Source organism: Chiloscyllium plagiosum, chromosome 3 (assembly GCF_004010195.1).
Source record: "Chiloscyllium plagiosum isolate BGI_BamShark_2017 chromosome 3, ASM401019v2, whole genome shotgun sequence".
Classification (NCBI taxonomy): domain Eukaryota; kingdom Metazoa; phylum Chordata; class Chondrichthyes; order Orectolobiformes; family Hemiscylliidae; genus Chiloscyllium; species Chiloscyllium plagiosum.
Window position 1 is genome coordinate 1,320,520 of NC_057712.1, and position 22,418 is coordinate 1,342,937.

A 22,418-nucleotide genomic window follows, 5' to 3' on the forward strand; every position below is an offset into this window, starting at 1 on the left:
TTTTCAGCTAAAACATAATATGACCAATTTTCAGGGTACCTGGTCTTTTTGTCTGAAACACAAGGACTAAAGGGTAAAATGTGGGCAAATTGTATCAATGTGCAGCTCTGCTAGCATGAGCAAATTCATGGGGCTCATTTGTTTCATGTCTTAGTCTCCATTAATATGGAAATGTGAAGCATTATCCTTGTTCACATAAATCTTTTGGAAAATGTTGGAGGATTCTACAAAGAGTTCTACAGTTCCAACCAAAGATATATTCTTGAAATTATGTTTTTGATAAACATCTTTGTAAGGAGTTGGAGGTCAAAATTGATAGGACAGACAATCCCCACTTCTCAAACTCCTCTCCAAAAAAGTCACCTGATTAATTTGTTCCAACCACTTTCATTGGAAATACCTGGGGACCTCTGCCACAAAGCAATGGTGGGAAACGGCATGTCGAGGGATAACCAATCACAATAGCTTGATCGAGACCAATTTCTAGCAATTTTCATACACCCCAGTGGAGCTGTAAAAGTTTAGTTCTCAAAAAATAGTTACATTTGTTACAAAATAATATGAAATGTGAGAATGTCATAGCAGATTTTTGAAACAATCTAAATACAAATTTAAAAATGTATGCATGCCCTCAGTGTGAATAAATGGAAAGTAGCTTTGTATGTAAGTTTACATCACTGGAATGGATCAATGTTATTCTTTGGCCAGATGTTTTGCTGAGTTGAAAAAGTTCTGTGCTACAACCATGATTTACAGCTTCTTCCTGCTATTATCAGACTAATGAACAGGCCTCTCATATTAGAGTGGATCGTTATTTGCACTTTCTCTGTAGCTAAAGTCAGAAGTCACTCTACACCAGGTTATAGTCCAACCAGATAATTTGAAATCGCAAAGTTTCGGAGCCCTTCTCCTTCGTCAGGTGATGTGTGACTTCTGACTTTGTCCACCCCAGTCCAACACCAGCACCTCCACAGCAAGGCTCCTCTGCAGCTGTAACATTATATTCTGCACTTTGTTCTATTCCTCTGATGTACTTACGTAAGGTATGATTTATCTGGATAGCATACAAAGTAATACTTTTCAATGTGTCTTGGTACATGTGACAATATTAAATTAAGTCAAAAGGATGGTGCTGGAGCACCAATTTTGGAAGATTCACGCCCAAATCGAGCACCCTCCCAATTTTCCCACAGTGTCATCTGTGTTTCTGAAAAAATATTCATGAACTTTAGACATTTTGAGCAAAAGGTCTAAATCTCCTCAAGTTATTTGGAGAGGACCAAGTTTCTCTTTGGAGAGGATTAGGCACCCCTTTGGGATTATTATGTAACTATTATGTGTAAAAGGTGGATAAAATTTGAGGGTCTGTTAAGTTGTCAATTAATTTGAAAAGAGAAAGTTTTACTGTGACTCGGTTGAACGAAATGTGTTTGCAATTTCAATCAATGTTTGTTGACTTAGCCTGAGGGCTGTGATTATAAAGTATTACTCGACCGTTCCCACCACCTTTTCAATATCACATGGGGGTGGGCATCGTGGGGGGTGGGGGTGCTGTAAATTCAGTTTGACTGACAGTTCTGATTGGTTATAAATTGGTTAATTGTCTTTGATATGAGGCTTTGATTACAAATGTTTGTTTTATAAGGATTAAATCCTTGAAATAAATGTTTATCTTTATAAGAGATTTTTTTTCAATTTCATTCATGGAATATAGGTCAACTCTGCACAACAATCTCTGGAGTGAACACTCTATCCTATAGCCCAGAGATACAATAAACCTGTCAGAGATTGCTCACTTTTTAAATAGGACTGGGACATAAGGGTTTGTTTTTCTGTGCTGTAGATCTCTATGATTCTGTAACTCAATGTTTGACATCTTGAGAGAAGAAACAATGGATAGCATGAAATTATTTTACGGATGGATTAGAGGTGGATTCAAGCAGTTATCATCTATATTTTGTTAATGAGTGTGCCTTATTGAACCAATAACATAATTAGATTGTTTTCTCGATTTAAAGAAAAGCATTCTTATAAAACTAAACCTCAGAATAGAGAGCACTGTTAATTTATATTTGTAAGATTAAAGTTAAAAATCACGCAACACCAGGCTATAGTCCAACAGGTTTATTTGGAAGCACTAGTTTTCAGAGTGCTGCCCTTTCATCAGGTGGTTGTGGAATATAAGATCGTACGACGCAGAATTTATAGCAGAAGTTCACAGCGTGATGCAACTGATATTATATATTGAAAAACACCTGGATTGTTTGTTAAGTCTCATCTTTTAGAATGACCATGATAAGACTAAACAAACAATCCAGGTGTTTTTCAATATATAATATCAGTTGCATCACGCTGTAAACTTCTGCTATAAATTCTGTGTCTTACGATCTTATACTCCACAACCACCTGATGAAGGAGCAGCGCTCTGAAAGCTAGTGTGCTTCCAAATAAACCTGTTGGGCTATAACCTGATGTTCTGTGATTTTTAACTTTGTACACCCCAATCCACACTGACACATTCAAAAGTGTAAGTTTTAAGTATAGAGCTCTCAATTGCTTAAAAGAAGTTATCAGGAAAGAAAAACTACTGTATAAGATCTTGAACATTCAGTGCTTTGGTACCAATCCAGTTATCTGGTTTTATCTGTGATGCTAATCAGCCACCATGCCCATTAACGTGTGTATGATGTGTGGTATAATTCACGGCAGCATGTTATCTAATTTAAAATGTAGGGAGCATCTTCTTGGGAATTGTTGCTAGCATTGTAGTAAAAATGATGGGAAAATGTCTTTGGTTTTGTTTGAACTTAGTTTCAAACATGAAGGAGTTGTGTAATTAACTATAGTGCTACTGCATGTGGTTGCCATGCAATGGAAGCTGCTTTCCTAACAACTGTGGGACAATATTTCTCTTGCCAGTAACTTCTCAGCCTTTGCACAAGTACTCTTACATTTGTGCAGTAACTTACGTTTAAGCAGCACCTCTAATGCAATAAAATGTCAATGATTAGTGGTGTGCCTCAGGGATCAGTGTTGGGACCACAACTATTTTCAATGTATATCAATGATTTGGAGTTGGGGACCATGTGTGTGGTGTCAAAATTTGCTGATGACACTAAGATGAGTGGCAGAACAAAGTTGCAGAGGACTGTGAAATTTTGCAGAGGAACATGGATACATTGAGTGAGTGGGCAAAGGTTTGGCAGATGGAATACAATGTTTATAAATGTGAGGTCATACATTTTGGTAGGAGTAACAGCAAAATAGGATATTACTTGAATGGTAAAACGTTGCAGCATGTTGCTGTGCAGAGGCATCTGGGTGTCCTTGTGCATGAATTGCAGAAGGTTGGTCTGCAGGTACAGCAAGTAAATAGGAAGGCAAATGGAATTTTGTCCTTCATTACTAAAGGGTTGAGTTTAAAAGCAGAGAGGTAATGTTACAGATGTACAAGGTGCTGGTGAGTCCACACCTGGAATACTGTGTGCAGATTTGATCTCCTTAGTTGTGAAAGAATGTCCTGGCACTGGAGGGGGTGCAGAAGAGGTTCACTAGGGTTGATTCTGGAGTTGAGGGGTTTGGCTTATGCAGAGAGGCTGATTAGACTGGGACTATATTCAATGGAATTCAGAAGACTGAGGGGGGTCTTACAGAAACATATAAAGTTATGAAGGAAATCGACAAAATAGAATCAGACAGGATGTTTCCATTGGTGGGTGAGACTAGGACAAGAGGGCATGGTCTCCAGATGAGAGGAAGCAGGTTTCGAAATGAACTGAGAAGGAATTTCTTCACCCGGGGGTTGTTAATCTGTGGAATTCCTTGCCCAGGGAAGTAGTTGACGCTACTTCAGTAATCGCTTTTAAAGTGAAGGGAGATAGCTTTTTGAAAAATGAAGGAATTAGGGGAAATGTGAAAACACAGGCAAGTGGAGCTGAGGCCATGAAAAGATTGGTCATGATCTTATTGAGTGGCAGAGCAGGCTGTAAGGGGGCAGACGGCCTACTCCTGCTCCTAGTTCTTATGTCCTAATGTGTTTCACATCAGGAGGAATGTACGAAGCAACAGTAGAACAAAGAAAATTTACAGCCCAGGAACAGGCCCTTCGGTCCTCCAAGCCTGAGCCGATCCAAATCTACTGTTTAAACCAGTCACCCAATTCCTAAGCATCTGTAACTCTCTGCTCCCCGCCTACTCATGCATCTGTCCAGACACATCTTAAATGAACCTACTGTGCCTGCCTCTACTACCTCTGCTGGCAACGGGTTCCAGACACCCACCACCGTCTGTGTAAAGTACTTGCCACATATATCTCCCTTAAGCTTTCCAACTCTCGCCTTGAAAGCGTGACCTTAGAATTAAGATAGATATCAAGTACATACTCCAAAAGAATTGGAGGAGACTTTGCTGCCCAAGCTGCTGAGTACCTCCCAGTATTTTCTGTTTTGGTTTTAGATTTCCCATATGCACAATCCATGAAGGATCTGGAACATGCTGGGACCATATGGCTGGCAGAGGTCACCAAGTTCCTCAAGCTTGTTCTGTTTTGATGTTGTTTAAAATACTGATAATTATGAAACCATCTCTGCACTTCAGGAAATCAGTTTTGCATTCTGGATAAAAGCTTTTAAAAATTTTTGAAAAGTTTGTATTCTGTCTATAATGACCAGGGAGAATTGGTGTCCTGTGACTTTAAGAAAGTGACTTCCTGTTGGCGTCTGGTTCATTCGCTCTGAGTCACAGCCTGTGGTTGGCTGAGGATGGTTGTAACTGTTCAATGTGGTTACTGGGGCACCAAGATGTCATCAGTAGCAACATAGGACTGGAGTGTGGTTTACACTGTGTACTCAAGATGTTCCTGCTTTAACAAGCTCAGCCATGTTCTGCATTTGCATTTTACCATTTTATACAAGTGGATACATATTAAAGATCAACAGGAATGGATAGAACCGTCATTAGGTCAGAGCTTAAGTGAGGTTAAGAAAAGGCAGTTTGCATTTTTACTGTTTGTTTTCACTGTTTGTACTAGTTAGGAAATCTTGACTTTGGCAGGAAATAACGACTGGGAAACTCAGGAGTGAAATATGTTCAATAATGAGAAATGTTAAAATACAGTAGAGCTGGGTCCATTTAACAGAATAGTTAGCTCTCTTTCTACAACATGTCAAGTAGGGATGCCAAGAGTAAACAAGCAGTGTTCCAGTCATAGGGTCATACCACAATAGAAGGGGCCCTTTGGTCTATTGAGTCTGCACCAACCTATTTCCAGCAGTCCAAATCTCCAGCAGTTGACTCATAACTTGTGTGTTATGACGTTTCAAGTACTCAGTCACATACTTCCTAAAGGTTATGAGATTTCCTGCCTCAATTACTATGGAGAAAGTGAGGACTGCAGATGCCGGAGATGAGGTTTCAGAAGAGATTTGAGGAAAACATTTTTCACCCAGAGCATGGTGGGAATCTGGAATGCACTGCTTGGATGTTGGCAGAGGCAGAGTCAAGAGTGTGGAGCTGGAAAAGCACAGCAGGTCAGGCAGCATCCAATGAGCAGGAGAGTCGATGTTTCGGGCATAAGCCCTTCCTGATGAAGAGCAATTCTTCTGCTCCTCGGATGCTGCTTGACGTGCCGTGCTCTTACAGTACCACACTCTTGACTCTGCCTCTGCTACCATCCAAGCAGTGCATTCCAGATTCCCACCATGCTCTGGGTGAAAAATGTTTTCCTCAAATCCCTTCTGAAACCTCCTGCCTTTCACCTTAATATGATTCCCCCTTGTTATTGACCCTACAATGGAGGGAAACAGCTGCTTCCGATCCATCCTGCCCATGGGTCTCCTAATCCTCTACACCTCTCTGAAGTCCCCACTCAGTCTTCTCTGCTCCAATGTAAACAGCCCAAGTTTATCCAGCCTCTCTTCATCACTGAAAAGCTCCATCCCAGGCACCATCCTGATGAATCTCCTCGGCACCTGCTCCATTGCAATCACATCCTCCCTATAGTGTGGGGACCAGAACTGCACACAGTACTTCAACTGTGGCCTCACCATAGTGCTGTCTCGCTCCATCGTGATTTGCCTGCTCATATAGTTTACACCATGACTGATAAACGCTAGTGTCCGATATAGTTTCTTAACTACTGTATTAACCTGTCCAGGACAAATGCCACAAGATCCCTGTGATCCTCTGAGCTTCCTCATGTCTTACAATTCATCGAGTAATCCATTGTCTTGTTACTTCTTCTAAAGTACACCATCTCACATTTATCTGGGTTAAATTCCATCTGCCACTGACCTGCCCATCTAACCAACCTTCCTGTAGCTTCCTGTAATCCACTTTTTCCTCACTGTCAAGCAGTCAGCCAATCATCTTACCATCCCCACTACATTTTTCTAAATCATTTATATATGTATGAAAAATAATAAGTGACCCAGCACTCATCTCTGTGGTACACCACTGGACACCAGGTCCCAGTCACACAAACAGCCTCCTACCTCCACCCTCTTCCTCCTACCATTCAACAATTTTAGATCCAATTTCTCAAATTGCCATGGATCCCATGTTTTTGACCTTTATTTTAATTAGTCTCCTATGTGGGACCTTGTCAAAGGTATATACACTACATCAACTGCTCTACTCTCATCTATACATCTGGTCACCTCCTCAAAAAAGTATATCAAATATGTTAGGTGTGACCTCCCTCTGACAAACTATGCTATCTGTGATCAAACTTTGCCACTGCAAGTGGATATTAATTCTGTCCTTCAGAATTTTCTCCAATAGATTCTCTCCCACTGATGAGAAACTCACTGGTCTGTAATTCCCTGGTTTATCTCTACCACCTTCCTTGAAAAATGAAGCCATATTAGTTGTCTCATCTTTCCCTGAGGTCACAGAGGAATTAAAAATTTGGGTCTGAGTCCTGTAATTTCCTCCCTCACCCTCCACAGCAGCCTGGGATATAAGCCATCCGGACCTGGGGATTTGTCTATTTTCAAAATCTCTGATGCCTCCTCACTCCTAATGTCAAATTGCTCAAGAATCTCACCATCCCTCTTCTCAAGCTCTGTACCTACATTCTCCGTTTCCTGAGTGAAGACAGATGTGAAGTTCTTATTTAACACCGTATCGATGTTCTCTTGCTCACTCTCTTGGTCCCTAATGGGTGCATCTCTTTGACAAATATGACAGAATATCTCGGGATTCTCCTAAATTTTATCCACTAGTGTTTTCTTATTTACCTCTTTGTTCACCTTTCTTCAGTTCCCCCTTGAACTCTCCTCCAATGGGCTTCTGTTGTTCCCTTTGCTCAAGACCTGTCTTTTCCTTTTTATCCAGTCATGAATATTCTGAGATATCCAGGTCTCTCTGGGTTTGTTGCTGTTACATTTCATCCTCGAGGAAACATGCTGGACCTGCTCACAAATTCTGTTTTGAATGGCTCCCACTGTTCTGTTGTAGACCTAGCCTAAAAATGTGCAGGTTAGGTGAATTGGCCATGCTAAATTGCCCATAGTGTTAGGTGAAGGGGTAAATTTAGGGGAATGGGTCTGGGTGGGTTGCTTCTCGGAGGGTCGGTGTGGACTTGTTGGGCCAAAGGGCCTGTTTCCACACTGTAAGTAATCTAATCTCATCTAATCTAATCAAACTAGCTGTTGTGGTTCTGTTCGCCGAGTCCTAGTGGTCGCAGTAGTCTGGCTGTCAGTTCGGAAATGCTCCTGATGTATGGTAGTGTGGCTAGCCGTTTGGGTTGCGGCATGTCCTCGTTCCGTTGTTTTTCCCTTAGGCATCCCTTAGCCACACTACCATACATCAGGAGCATTTCAGAACTGACAGCCAGACTACTGCGACCACTAGGACTCATAACAGCACACAAACCAACAGCCACTCTCAGACAACAACTCACCAGAACGAAGGACCCGATACCCATCATGAGCAAAACCAATGTAGTGTACAAAATCCCATGCAAGGACTGCACAAAACACTGCATAGGACAGAACAGCCAGGGGATTCCTAGAAGCATGGCACTCATCCACAGACTCTATCAACAAACACATCGACCTGGACCCAATATACCGGCCACTACAGCGGACAGCTGAAACTGACAACCGGAAGCGGCAGAGACAGGCCACTATAAATGCCAGAGGAAACATCACAGAAGCGCTTCACAGGAGGTACCCAAGCACTGAGGATGTCACCTAGACAGGGGATGAAACGTTTGCAACACAAATTCCCAGCTCGGCGAACAGAACCACAACAAGCACCTGAGCTACAAATCTTCTCACAACCTTTGAAAATCAAACTAGCTGTTTACTTTGGAACGATCCTGCCTTATTTTAATAAAATCTGCCATCTCCAGTCCAAACCCTTTTATTGCAGACCAACTTTTTCCTTTTCTAGAACAAACTTAAAACGTACTGTGTTGTGGTTGCTGTCATTAAAATACGCCCCACTGTTTGTTATCTGTCCAGCTTTATTGCCCAGAATTAGATCCAGTTACAGTGGTTCATGTTAGACCCTTTACTGTTGATATACAAATCTCTCTCAAGTACCTTTTGAAGAAAAATGCCCCCTTTAACCCAGCCTTCCCACTGTGCAGGACCCAAAGGCCCCTGTGTGGTAGCGACCTTTGGAACTGGAGGTCAATCTGTTGATTGATGCACTGATAACTGTGTGCAGATTGTTGGAGCTGGAAATCTTTACACTATCACTATGCCCCGATTAATGCTAACGTTATTGTTTTGCATTTATGATTACCAAAGGCACCATTGTATAGTTTTTGTAAGTGTATCCCTGGTAATTCCATTTTCAGTAGAAAAAGTTGATTATTGGAGTTTGATTGTATTAATATCGAAATATGTCCACAATTTTGAATGTAAAATCTGTTTCATATTGGCTGTAATATATTTTGCTCACATCAACGATTTTTTGATAACCATGGCCATCATTAATCCTGGAGATTTCAGCAAGATCTGTAGACCATTACATCTAGTTTTTTTTTAAATTGGAACCTGCATCTTTTTAATTCAACAATGAAAGTGGGAATTGTGTTAAGAATGAGGAACCAGCCAAGTAAATTGAACTTGTCCTTTCTGAATCAGACATTGGTGTATTTCCTACCAACATGTGACAAATCACATTAAATTGTGCTGTTTCTGTTGTTCAAATTTTGAATCCATCTGCTGGATAATGTCTTTGACATTAACTGGAAACTTGAGTAAGCCAGAACACATATATCAAGGGAAGTTGTGATACTATTTGCAACAGCTGGGATGGTTTAACAAACCTGCAATTTTCCTTTCCTGTAGTTTTCCACAGACAGCTAGTTGAGTTAGTTATGTTAGTGCAGTGTGAGTGATTAAACATTCACGCACATCTGAAAATCGGATTATAATGAGAAACACTTGACCTACATACAGTGTCAAAAGTGTAACAACAGTAAATCAAGTTGTACAGACTGGAAACAGAGGCAGATAGATGACCTTTAGTATATTCAGCAAACTTGATCTTCAGTATAAAAACCAAAAGGATTGCAGATGCTGTAAATCAGAAACAAAAATAAAAGTTGCTGTAAATGCTCAGCAGGTCGAGCTTGCATCTGTGAAGAGAAATCAGCGTTAATTGATCTGAGGAAGGGTCATTCAACCTGAAACATTAATTCTCATTTATCTCTGCAAATGCTGCCAGACCTGCTGAGATTTTCCAGCAATTTCTATTAAACTTCAGCATCCTGAGTTTCAATGGGACCGTGCATTCTGAGTCAAGATGATATGTAATAGAGATTAGAATTCAGGTATAAATTAGTCTTCATTTTAAAGTCAGACATTTCACCTTTTTTGCAAATTTTCAAATTTATGCTAATGTTTATTGGACTGATGGATAGTCTTTGATCATCATGCCACCATTTAGTTGACATTATGGGGTGAACAGCAGCTTCTATTGATTTTTTTTTGTTCCTGTTTAAAGACCATAAAGAAAAGCCCGTATCTGGATTTGTCCAATGGTTTGTCTGTATGTAATGTTCCCTACTGGACATGACAAGATGTGGGTGTCCATTGGGCATTTTCGTCAGACCAGCAGTGACTTAGAGGGAGTGTTCAGGTGGAATGTAGCTAAACAACAAGTAGCAGGGCCAATGGAATTGTGTGTGCAATGAGATGTCAGCTCTGTGCCATAGCACTACAGATTGCCAACAGTTGTCTGGATGTACAGTGCTTTTCCAGATGGTGCGGATACAAGGAATGCTGGTCTTTCTGTCGATATCTGGTCAATGGGAGTTGTTTTGGAAATAGCAGATGGTAAGCTGAGGTGAAATTGGGACTTGAGAGATGCTATAGGAGTCAGAAGGTAATTAATGAAGAGATTTGGTAAGATAAGATGAGAAATCTTGCTGGACTTCAGGCAAGAATTTCTCCAAAAATGTAACTTGCACTTAGCCAGAATACCATAAGATTTGACCTATAGGGTTGTGTATTATGGTCTGTTTTTGGTGAGGTTGAAGACGGGCTCATTAAATGCAGCATGTGACTTTCTCAATGCATTCCTGCCTCTGCCCCGTTTTCCATTTTACAGTGTGAGGTGCAGGCATTCAGCAGCCTGTTGAGGTGCTAAAATGACTGTAAGTGACCACTATGTGCTTTATCAGATCTTCATTGCTATTATATCCACTGCAGAAAAATGTCCACACTCCTGTGTCCAATCGAGGCAAGGCTCCACAAGGTCTTAATCGCCTTTAACTCTCCTCACTATCTCTCAATCCCAGCTCCCTCACTCTTTTCACTCTCCTCATTGCTGAGATCCCCCTCTTACCTTCAGTTTGGCTTCCATTATCTCCTTTACCTCAGGGACTAGCTGTGGTGACTGCTGTAACATGGTGCTGTTCGCAGACCTACTGACCACTCTGATTGGCCAACGGCTGTCTGATGTGGGACTTCCTCCTGAATGTGGGACAGAAGTCCTGTGTTCAGCCATTGAAGGCTCCATAGAGCACAATGGAGCAGTCAGAACCGACTGGGCTGAGTCCCCTGCTGACACTTTGGTGCCGGTATTTGCTTCGAATTGTGGTGTTTATCACCAGCACAGGTTCCAGAGCTGAGATTTACAAATGTGAAGTGGTATAGCATTATCGTCATTCATGGGTATAATGACAATACAAGAAGGTTAAACAGACAATTTTCTTTATAAACTCAAACCCACGTTTATAATGCTCACTTCAATTACACTTAATGCATTAGTGTAACAATGAATGGATCTCAAAACCTGCCTCACCTGTGTCAGAACCACACCAGGTCCCTGAAGCATGAAGTTACATAGCTTGTTCAAACAGTTCATATTTTCTGTTTTAATTTTAACATAACCAGTAGCCTCAAACAAGATAAAAGTTAGTTTGTTGCACAACTATTGCTGAAAACTAGCATTTAAACTGAGATACAGTTATTAGCTAAAATATAGATGCAAACGTTAATATTAGATGCAGATAAAAAAATTATAAGTTGCAGGCTTTCTATTTGCTTTAAGATTTTCTATCCAAGTAAAGGAATTAAAATTGTAAGCTAGAATTTAACAGATGTGATATTTTTTATGAATAGTTGGGAGTTATTTGCACAGGTCCCCTCAGTAAGTGAGCAGGCTTCCACAGAGAGACAATGTTTCTTATTCATTATAAGCTCTGTGGTTATGACACCTGCAGATTGCCTGAACCCTTTCAGAAGAACTTTGATTTCTGAAAGACTTTTTTTAGTTGCTTTAGGCTGAGACAAGTCTCCCTTTACGTCAGAATTACATATTTAACTAGGTCCCTATTTTAAATTCATACATCTTGTCCATTTTTGTATTTTCATATTGCTGTGGCATAGTACTGTGACGCCATCAGATTGCAGGTATTTTTCAAAACTTTGTGCACCAGAGTGTTAGAAGTACAATTTGGTAACATTACAGAAAAGGAAACAGTGTACCTATGGCCAGAGGATACAGGGTCAGCAAGTACATATTAACCAATCAAATTGAAGGTTGGAGAAGGTGTCAATACAAAGACCAAAGGGGATGGATATGCTAGAATGGATGAATTCAATGTCAATGTAAGAAGTCAATTGTTGGATAGGAAAGAATGGATAAGAGAAATAAAAATGTATGAAACTAAATATATTTTGCATTTTTAAAATCTGACAACTATTAATAACTAATTTTTGATCCAGTAGGTGCTGAGTAACAGTAATCTAACACTTACGACATTGTTGAAAGGGTGCTTAGGCTGACATTGACTATAGTATGCTGTGTCCCCACTGTGTACCTTTTATGATTACCAAAGGTAGCATTGTATAATTTTTGCAAGTATATCACTGGAATTTCAGTTTTCATTTGTTATTGGAGTTTGACTATTAAAAGTGGGCATTTCCTACTATTTTGAATGCAAAATCTATTTTATATTGGTAGTAATGTTTTTTGCTCAAAGTCAAAAAATAATTTTCTGGAAGTTAATTTGTATATGGTGTACAAGTACAGCAACATAATTCATCCAGTGCAGTTCACTTGTGAACTTATATTCCTACCATTATTCTGGCACAGAAATGGAACCATTAGGTTCTTATGTAAAATTATCACACTGTAGTAGCACTCTGCCACTGTTCAAATATATGTGTAAACATTAAAAAAAAGTCCTTTCCTTCTCCTTCCAAACCTTCTGGGAGAGCGATTGAGTTGCTATAGCAACATCCACATTTCCCTGCATTTTGTGATCGGGTGTTGAAAATTGTGTTGGTTTGTTTTCCATCACAAGGCTGAGCAAGAATCATTGGTTCTTAGCATCTATTGATATTCAACCTGTTTGGCCTCATTAGGAATGCACTGTCTTTAGTGAAATGGTACTTGAACCTGGAGTATCTGACACCTTCCTTTTGGACGTTTATAATGGAAGGGTTTGATGGCAAGAATGTATGACTAAAATTAGATTTTGTCGACAGGATGTGTCCACAGATGTAAGAGTCTGTCAGTTGTTGTTGACAGTGTCAGTGCTTAGTGATACACTTTCTAGGTGAGTGCACAGCAGGCTTTTTTACTAGAAACTGGCACCTGTGAGTACAAAATGTTTTTCAAATGCCAGATACAGGAAGTAAATACAATGCAGTGACTGTTACTTCTTCCCCTCTCCATCGAATCTAGTTCCTCATTCACTGTTCTGATTGTTTGTCAAGACTTGGCTAATTAATATTGGCAATTGATTGTTGAGCACAAATTCATAAAGTATCAGTAAAAGGGAAGTAATTTTAAATTGGTCATTTCCCATTCGTGTTGACAGTTTGTGTTTCAGAACAGGTGATTTGGGTGTAACAACAGCTCTGTGGTTTCCATATTTCAAGAAGCAAACATTAATCCAAATGACGCATATTGGTGCCTGAATTTTGTACGGTGTTCAGCCGTCAGCTTCGGTGATGTTGAGAAGAAGCAAAGTGAAGAGACTGGTGATCTGCTCTGACTTGGCACCTCGAGACAGTGGCTCTGACAACAGCCATGGAATTGGACGAAGTCATCAAAGACAATTAAGAGACTCTAAATTCAGATGACTGATCTATGTAAAGGGGTAAGGGGTGGAGCTTGGAGTTGAAGTCATTTTACAGCAATGTCAGCATAGAGATTTGTGAATCAGTTATAAATAGAAAGGCACAATCTAAAAGGTGCTATTTACTCGGAGAGCAATTGGTTCCATTGCACATTCAACTTGTTTGCAAAATTACAAAGTTATCGTTTTATTCTGCCTGTAGCATTTTCAACATGACATCATGTATTTCATATTCTTCTTGATACAGGAAGTTTGCTGATAAAAATCAACAACCGCTTCCTTATATGTACAGAAATAAAGTTACAGAAAGCGGAAATGTCACTTTTTTTTCAAAGAAACACTTTTATTTCGCTGACATAAACTGCATTACTGTGCTATTCAACCAATGAGCTTAGGAGGTGGAAACGACAAAACAAAGAACAGCAGCAGCTTCAACCGTTCAGAGGTTTAGTCTGAAAAAGAAAATGTTACATAAAAACTTTTATTCTGATCAGTACAAAGGTAAGGAGCACTGTTACTCAGTTGGAAACTTGTGTGTTTTAGAAAATCTAGTCTGTTAAAGTGACTAACATTATAAACATGCAGAATCCCACTTGTCATGGTTGCTATGTGGGAGGAACCCAAACTCATATATTCTTCAGTCACTTTAACTCTGTAACCTTTTTTCTGAAATGCAAATAAATCTGGCATTTGTGTGCAATGCTGCATTCTTTCTTCACTAAAGTGAAATTGTTTTCTGTCGTTCCTGAGGCCGGATTTTGAAATTCACTGACCATATATTGTAACACTGAATTTACAGCAGACCTGAATGTGACCAATCATTGCAGAAATAATACTGCAGCTTAAAAATGCCTTTGAATGGAACAGAGTGAACATCACAGGAGAAATTGCTGAATTTTTAAGTTTGTAGTAAATAGCTCCACACCTCTCTTGTGTCTGCTATTGCAGAGTGATCTTGCAGACAGGCAGGCCTTGAGAAATCATGGACACAGCTACAGCAGTTTGTATTGTTGTTCACTGCAGCTACCATCAGGATAATACTTTGATACTAGTGGCAACTGCACAATGAGTGGAACTTGACATCTTCAGAATTGCATTTCCCTTTTATTGGCCAGAAAGAGAAATTCAGTAACTATGTAAACATTGTGAATATTGATCACCGAAATGGTTTAAAAAGGAGGCTAGGGAGCAATAGGCAAGCGGTTGGTAAATGGCAAAGCTGTTAGGAGTTCAGTTATGTTTAACATTCCACAAATTTTGCACAATTTCATTTGATTCCACCCACAAAATGTAAATATTAGCACTAAAATCGTGCAGGATCCATACACGATGTTAATATTTTCTTATCTGTACCGATCACATTCCCAGAGTAAATGTTGTGGTAATTTCAAATGTTTTGTTTTGACTAAGTAATGAATTAGAGGTTTTTTTAATATGATTAGAGTGTGAAGTTGAATTTTGATGAAACCAGGTGTCTCTTTATAATACCTGCAGTTTATTTTTTAAGCAGTCGTTGAGTTCTCTCAACAGTCTGTTGGCTAATTACATAATCGGGTGTAACTCTGTCACAAATTTTATTTCCAGTTTGCACCGAATAAGCAAACACCAGCCAGGGTAACATGTAGAAAGCTGCTACTGACATTGATAAGTCAAGGAAATGCAGAGAATCTGCTTCAGAGTGTTTCATAGTGGTTTCTGCTGGGAAATGTGTACACGCAATTGTCACTAGCGGCAAGGCTGCTTGCTCTGTGGCTTTGATGATATGACCATCTTGTCAATACTTAACGAACTGCCTGAGATACAGCAGGTCCCTCCCGTCAGCCTTGTGCTAATATAACCTCATCGTGAGTCAACACCTTCAGGAAAGGGCAGTCATGCATAGAATGGGCAGCTGCTGTTGGCCATATCACTATAAAAGTGCATAAATAATTAGACTGGTGTGATGGAAATAACGCGTGCCTACAGTCTCCTATCAATCAGGGAAATAAATAACATAATTTGGTCGTTATAGGTTATTTAAAGATACATTCCTTCAAGTGTAGCTGTCTTCCACACTGCTGTGTGCCAATTTCCAATGCTTTCTTGCACAAAGCCAGCAAAATGTGATAATCTTGACAATGCAATGTACAAATATACACTGTGGTTAATACTGAACTACAGAACAGGAAGCATCCAGATTGTGTATGGTCAGTTTGCTGATGGAGTTGTGCTAATCATGAGGATAATGATTTTGGACTCCCTATCCCTGAATTGAAGAAGAGAAAGTTGCTCAGGATTCTTCCTTTTCAAATCTTCCTAATGACCTCTACTTAACTGGGTGTGTCGTGTTGGGATTGCACTCCCCTCACTAACACTGATAGACCTATGGCCATGTCATAACTAAGAACCTGAGAAAGAGATGAGAGGGCTAGCAACATGATAACCCTGTTGAAATTGATGCATTGAATGGGAACTGAAGATACAAATTGGAGAAAGAATTAATATATTTATTAAAATGGCCTACAGTGATAAAAGCAGTTGCATAAGAACATTTATGTTAGTAGGAATAGCATATTTAAACTGGAATTACCCAGGCCTGTTTAAACTTTATAATCTTCTATTTTAACCTCCTAAAATGGTACAAATCCATGTGAACTGAAAATTAATGATCCGTCAAAAGAAATATCCATCTTAGGAAGTGACACTTGAAGTAAACATAGTTTCTTCACTGTTGTATTTTCACTGCTAGCACTATGGGACTACCTTCACCAAACAGACGACTGGATAATGGGATTAAAATGGTTAGGTGCTTGTTTTTGACCAGCACAGATTGAATGGGTCAAATGGCCTTTTTCTGCGAAGTATACCTTTATGAGTCTATGATCGACTGTTGGAATTCAAGAAGGAACTAACTCTATGAAGGCTGATGTCCTGTCACCAAGTGACCCTTTAGTTACATGAGGACAGTATATGACACTGACCCAGCTAGCACAGAGCCAGCTCCTCGGGTAAACAGCACTCCTGACACTCCTGTTTTATTTTTTATTCATGCACACATTTAGTTTTATTATAACAAAGCAATTTGTACACTCTAACATTTAAAATCGAGCAATTTTCCTTTCCTGTGAAATAAAAAAATTACAGTAGAGAGTATAGATTCCAGTAAGATTCTACAGGTTGTTACTCCTCCATCTGCTGTGGGGTTCAAATCGATTAATATTTAAAAGTTTGATTATACAGATGTTGTATCAATATACAATGCATCAACATGCTAAGTAAAGCCAGTCCTCAAAATACCCAATAAACCCACCCACATTTCTGTGTATGTCTGTTAGCCAGGGCTTCCTGATTGGACAGGGATAACAGCCTCAGTCAGGGAACTCATTCTGTGAGGTCCACGTGTCTGACCTTTGTTACGATCATTACATTCCTTCCCCTCTGAGTCCTGGAGCTTCGCCTGCAGTGTTTTCACACCAGGTCTTGCTCCTCTGTCTCTGCCTCGGATCCTAGCGCCGGGTACTGGACTGTCACTCACCTCTAGCACATGGAGCATCTTAGAAGAAATTCCTTATCATCTTCAGGCGGTAACGGTGTCAAGGCAGTGATATCTGCCATGTCCTTCACATCCTCAGAGGTTTCTTCGACACTTGGCGGAGGGGGAGAAGCCACAGGGTCTGACAGACTTTCTGGATGTTCTGAGGGGCCCGGGATGGTTTGCTCTTGCCCCGGATTGTGGGTTTGCAGCTTTCCTGTGGTCCACATGCTTATTCAGGACCCCCTCACCTTCGTGAACTTGTACATCATGGGACCTGACCTCGTGTTGACCATGTCTCTTACCCATGCAGGGCCATTTCTATGGTTTCAACACCAAACTTCATCCCCTGAAGTAAACTGTCTCTCTTGCTTAGAGATGGCATCTGGCTGGCTTTGGCATTCTGCTGCCATTTCACCATCCCTCACCCTCGAGAATATCAGGTCTAACCTGGTGCAGAGTCCTCTCCTCATTAGCAACTCTGCTGGAGCTGTCCCTGTTGTTGGGTAAGAGTGGTTCTGTAATCGAACAGAAATCGGAACAGTTTTGTATCTAGTGAAGCTGCCGGCTGTTTCTTTAAGCCTGCCATTAACATTCTGACCGCTGTTTCCACCAGACCGTTGGATGGTGGATGTTATGGACCTGTCCTTACATGCCATTCGACTTCAGGAAATACTTGAAATCCCTGCTGATAAATGATGTTTGTGAGCAACACTTCAGCAACTTGGGTGTTGTAAATGATGCTAAAAATGTTTCAATCATTGTCTCTGTGTTTGCCGAAGGAACTCTCTGCACATCCAGCCACTTCCAGTGGGTGTCCACAATGACTGAGAACACTGAGCCCATGAAAGGATCTGAATAATTGACGTGTAACTGAGTGCAGGGTTTACTCGGTCTTTCTCACAATGTGGGGGAGCTGCTGGTGGTAATTTTTGTCCCAGTGGGACCCTGGGCACTGCATCACCAACACGGCTGTGTCAGCGTCCAGTCCTGTAACTTCTCGCCAATATCTTCATTTTGGAAACCCCTGGATGACCCTGGTGGAGTTCAGCCAGAAAATGGTGTCGACCTTTGTTTAGGACAATTGCTCTTACTCCCCATAATAATGTGCCATCCTTAACTGTGATTCTGGGCTCACTGTGTCCAGAAAGATTTCGGTTCTGGACGTAACGACCCTTTTTGTTTCCCCTACCACCACCAGCTGTTTTAGTTTTGCCCCAACCGGATCATTTTGTGTCAACAGTCTGATATTGTCAGCGGTGATGGGAAGGCTGTCCAGAAAGTGTAAAACCAGAATGGTCTCCTCCAGTAGTGATACTATCAGTTGGTGTATCTGCCAGTGGGAGGCAGCTCAAGACATCTGCATTTGCCACTTGGCCTCTGGGATGGTGCTCCAACCAGTAATTTTCACATTGAGAATAAGGGCCCACCACTGAATTTGACCTGAAGCAATGGGCAGCAGGGCCCTATCTCTTTAAGTCACCCTCACAGAGGTCTGTGCCCTGTTAATGTTACAAATTTACATCTGTGCTGTCAGACAGTTCCACAGTCTTGGCAAACCTTCCCTCTCTATCTGGGTATGTTTTGGTTCAGTGTCAGCCAGAGTCCAGGAAGCATACGCTATTGGACAATCCTCTCCATTCGGCCCACGGTGAGCCAACACAACGCTGATACTGTATGGGGCGGTATTGCATGTCAGCACCACATCTCGCTTTGGGTCATAACACCTTAGATGGTAATAGCTGTCTCTTCATTTCCCTATAGGCTACATCTTGGCTACAAGATCATTTCCTGGGCTGACCCTTATTCAATAGTAGATGTGATAGAAGTCAGGTTATGTATGAATTTTCCACAATAATTCACCAACCTAAGGAAAGGCCTGAGCTCCGGTACAGATGTTTGATCGTCCTCACTTGATCTTCCAACGGGTGTAACCCAGTCTTGTCGAATCTGTAGCCCAAGGAGGTCACTTGGGATGCCTGGAACACAAATCTTTCCCTGCTGAGGCATTTAGCTGCCTTGGAGAAACATTTAAGCACTATGTCCAAGTTCTCTAAGTGCTCTTTATTGGTCTTCCCTGTTATTAGCACATCATCCAGATAAATGGCAACCTGGATAGACCTTGTAAAAAATTCTTCATTGTCCACTGGAAAATGTCACAGGCAGACGAGACCTCAAAAGACAGTCTCATTTATATTGGTAAAATCCCTTATGGGTATTGACTGTAGCATACATCTGGGAATCCTCATCTAATCTCAATTGTTGGTATGCATGGCTCATATCCAGCTTTGTGAAGGACAGCATCCCGTCAGTTTTACATATAAATCCTCAGTGTGAGATATTGGGTATCTATCCAACTGTGAAAAGTGGTTTACCGTTTGTTTAAAATTCCCACAAAGGCGAACCGACCTATAGGGCTTCCCATTCAGCCTGGACTGGTTTGATGATTCCTTCACTTTCCAGCCTCCTGATTCCTGCCCCGAACTTTTCTCCGTAAGGCAGATGGCACTGGGTGGGCCTTGCAGAATCATGGAATTGCTTCCTGGTCAACATGCCAGGTGCCTTGGCTCCTTTGATTGTCCCTAGACCTTCCTGAAACACGTCTGGCAATTTAATTAGAACTTCACTCTGGCAGCCATTTTCTAAACAAAAAATGTTCAGCCAATCAAGCTGAATCTTTCTCAACCAATTCTGACCCATCAAGCTTGGGAACAAGCCTTTTTACAACAGTCAGTAGGAACTTACACCAGTTGCTTTTCATAAGAGACTGTAACTGAAGTTCATTGAATCATAGAATCCCTGCAGAGTGGAAACAGGCCATTTGGCCCAACAAGTCCACACTGACCCTCCGAAGAGTGACCCACCCAGACCCATTCCCCTACCCTATTATCCTATATTTACCCCTGACTAATGCACCTCACCTACACATACTTGAATGCTACGGACAATTTAGCCTGGCCAATTCACTAACCTGCACATCTTTGGATTTTGGGAGGAAACCGGAACACCCGGAGGGAGACACGGGGAGGATGTGCAAACTCCACACAGACAGTCGCCTGGGGCTGGAATCAAACCCGGGTATTTGGTGCTGTGAAGCAGTTGTGCTAACCACTGAGCCACTTAATCTGTAGGGGTTCTTCAGTATATGTTCTCAGATAAGCCAAGGTCTTGCATAAACTTAAGGATTAGAATCCAGAGAAATTTCTTTAAAGAGTGTTTCTGCGATCAGTGAAATGGCCCCGCAGGTATTGACCCCCATTAGAACTGGGAGACCAATTAAACAGACGTTTATTTTGATCCAACATCCAAATCAGACCCAATGTAACTGTTCCAAAGCAGATGTAGGCGGACCTTCCAGGGGTACCAGCCACATACCCATTCCTGGACCAGTGGGACTCTCTTATTGTCTCAAGTCCGTATACTGTCAGCACCTACAATAACTTACCAGCTTGGATCCTAAATCTGCTTCTAACTGTTTGGCTGAGGCTTGGATTTGTTTTGGGGTTTTGCTGGGAGCTGACCGAGAGTCTTTCTGTTCAGAATATGTCCTGAGTGAGGCTGTACAATTGCCTTCACTCAAGTGGTGTTCCCCATGCTCAGTCTGACTGGTGAGGGGGTCCATTTCCATAGGAATGCCCTGTTGTTCATATGCTCCACTTGCTGCATTTTCTAATGATGAAGCCAGTTATAGTCCCTGTTTAAAGTCCAGTTTGGCTTTAGCTAGTAGCCACTTTTGCATGGTTACATCATTAATCCCACTCTAGTCACCACTGGAATAACTCCACAAAGGCCAGTATCCCGTCATCAAGTCCCCCTTTATGAACACGTGGACAGGATATGACACTGATCTAGCTAGCATAGACTCAGCTCCTAGAATGAACAGAACCCCTGACACTCCTGTTTATGTCTGTCAGCCAGGGCTCCCTGATTGGGGCTGTTAACCTGGTCCAGTCAGGGAGCTGATGTTCTGTGCTGACCTCTTTATGATTACTGCAGCCACCAAATTCTTAACGACAATGAGGATGACCAATAAATGCTGGCGTTGAGGATAACTCCAAATCCTGTGTAAACCTATTGAATTTAGTATGTAATAGAGATGTTATTATATGTTATTGAGCTCAGCACATGAATGGTTAACTTGTGTATGTAAGCTGCTCTTGAACGTACTGGTCAGAATTTGGGTATCATGTTTGTCTGTGGTTTGTGTTACGTGCATTGAACCCTGCTGGCTGACTGGGGTTATGTAAAGCCCAGCAGAAACACTCTGAAATATACAGGTGTTCATTGTGCTCTGTGGGTGACTGAAGAAGCAGTTTGTTGTGGTCATTTTGTGAGTCATGCTACCTCTACCCATACCTCCGGGGAAGATGCAGTTGAAAAGGTTAAGAAAATAATACACATTGCTGATGTTCCAGCAGACTTTCAGCAGCATCCTGTCAGAACATTTCGGGAGGTTTCTGGTTCTATGGCTGTGAGGCTAAACAGCAGATTCAGATAGTCTCCTGTTGGAGTTGTGACCAGAGATCTGATTGAATCCCCTGGAATTTCATTCAGCTCCGACCTTTGTCATTCAAATAGAACAAGAGTGTGTATTATAGATATTCCGATAACTAATGCTCACTTTTGTTGTTAACTTGAATTTTTCACAATTTCTTATTAGCAGCAGGTTATTGTTTAACAGCTGCTGAAAATGTGTTGCTGGAAAAGTGCAGCAGGTCAGGCAGCATCCAAGGAGCAGGAGAATCGATGTTTCGGGCATGAGCCCTTCTTCAGGAATCTGGGCAGAGGAGATGACCTGGGGTGTGCAGTGAGAGAGGGGCAGAGGAGATGACCTGGGGTGTGCAGTGAGAGAGGGGCACACCCCAGGTCATCATCTCTGCCCCTCTCTCACTGCACACCCCAGGTCATCTCCTCTGCCCCTCTCTCACTGCACATCCCAGGTCATCTCCTCTGCCCCTCTCTCACTGCACACCCCAGGTCATCTCCTCTACCCCTCTCTCACTGCACACCCCAGGTCATCTCCTCTGCCCAGATTCCTGAAGAAGGGCTCATGCCTGCTGCCTGACCTGCTGCGCTTTTCCAGCAACACATTTTCAGCAGCTGTTAAACAATAACCTGCTATAAGAGAGGATCTGAGGAGCATAAATTGGGAGCATAGGCTGTCGGGGAAGGATGTCGTGGAAATGTGGAACTTTTTCAAGGAACAGATACGACGTGTCCTTGATATGTATGTACCGGTCAGACAGGAAAGAAATGGTCGTGTGAGGGAACCTTGGTTGACGAGGGAGGTTGAATGTCTTGTAAAGAGGAAGAAGGAGGCTTACATAAGGTTGAGGAAACAAGGATCAGACAGAG

At 41.5% G+C, this 22,418-nt stretch overlaps 1 protein-coding gene across 6 annotated transcripts in view; it reads left to right on the plus strand.

Moving 5' to 3' along the window:
- Positions 1–22,418, plus strand: part of asxl2 (ASXL transcriptional regulator 2) — a 267,455-nt gene that overhangs the window by 159,179 nt on the left and 85,858 nt on the right. Inside the window, exon 1 of one of the 6 annotated variants that reach the window (XM_043675935.1) lies at positions 13,862–14,053. The exons of the other annotated variants lie outside the window; for them this stretch is intronic. Coding sequence (XP_043531870.1) covers positions 14,017–14,053 — 37 coding nt within the window. The 5' untranslated portion in view covers positions 13,862–14,016. Of the gene's footprint in view, positions 1–13,861; positions 14,054–22,418 lie in introns of those variants that run through there. 6 annotated transcript variants of the gene reach the window in all.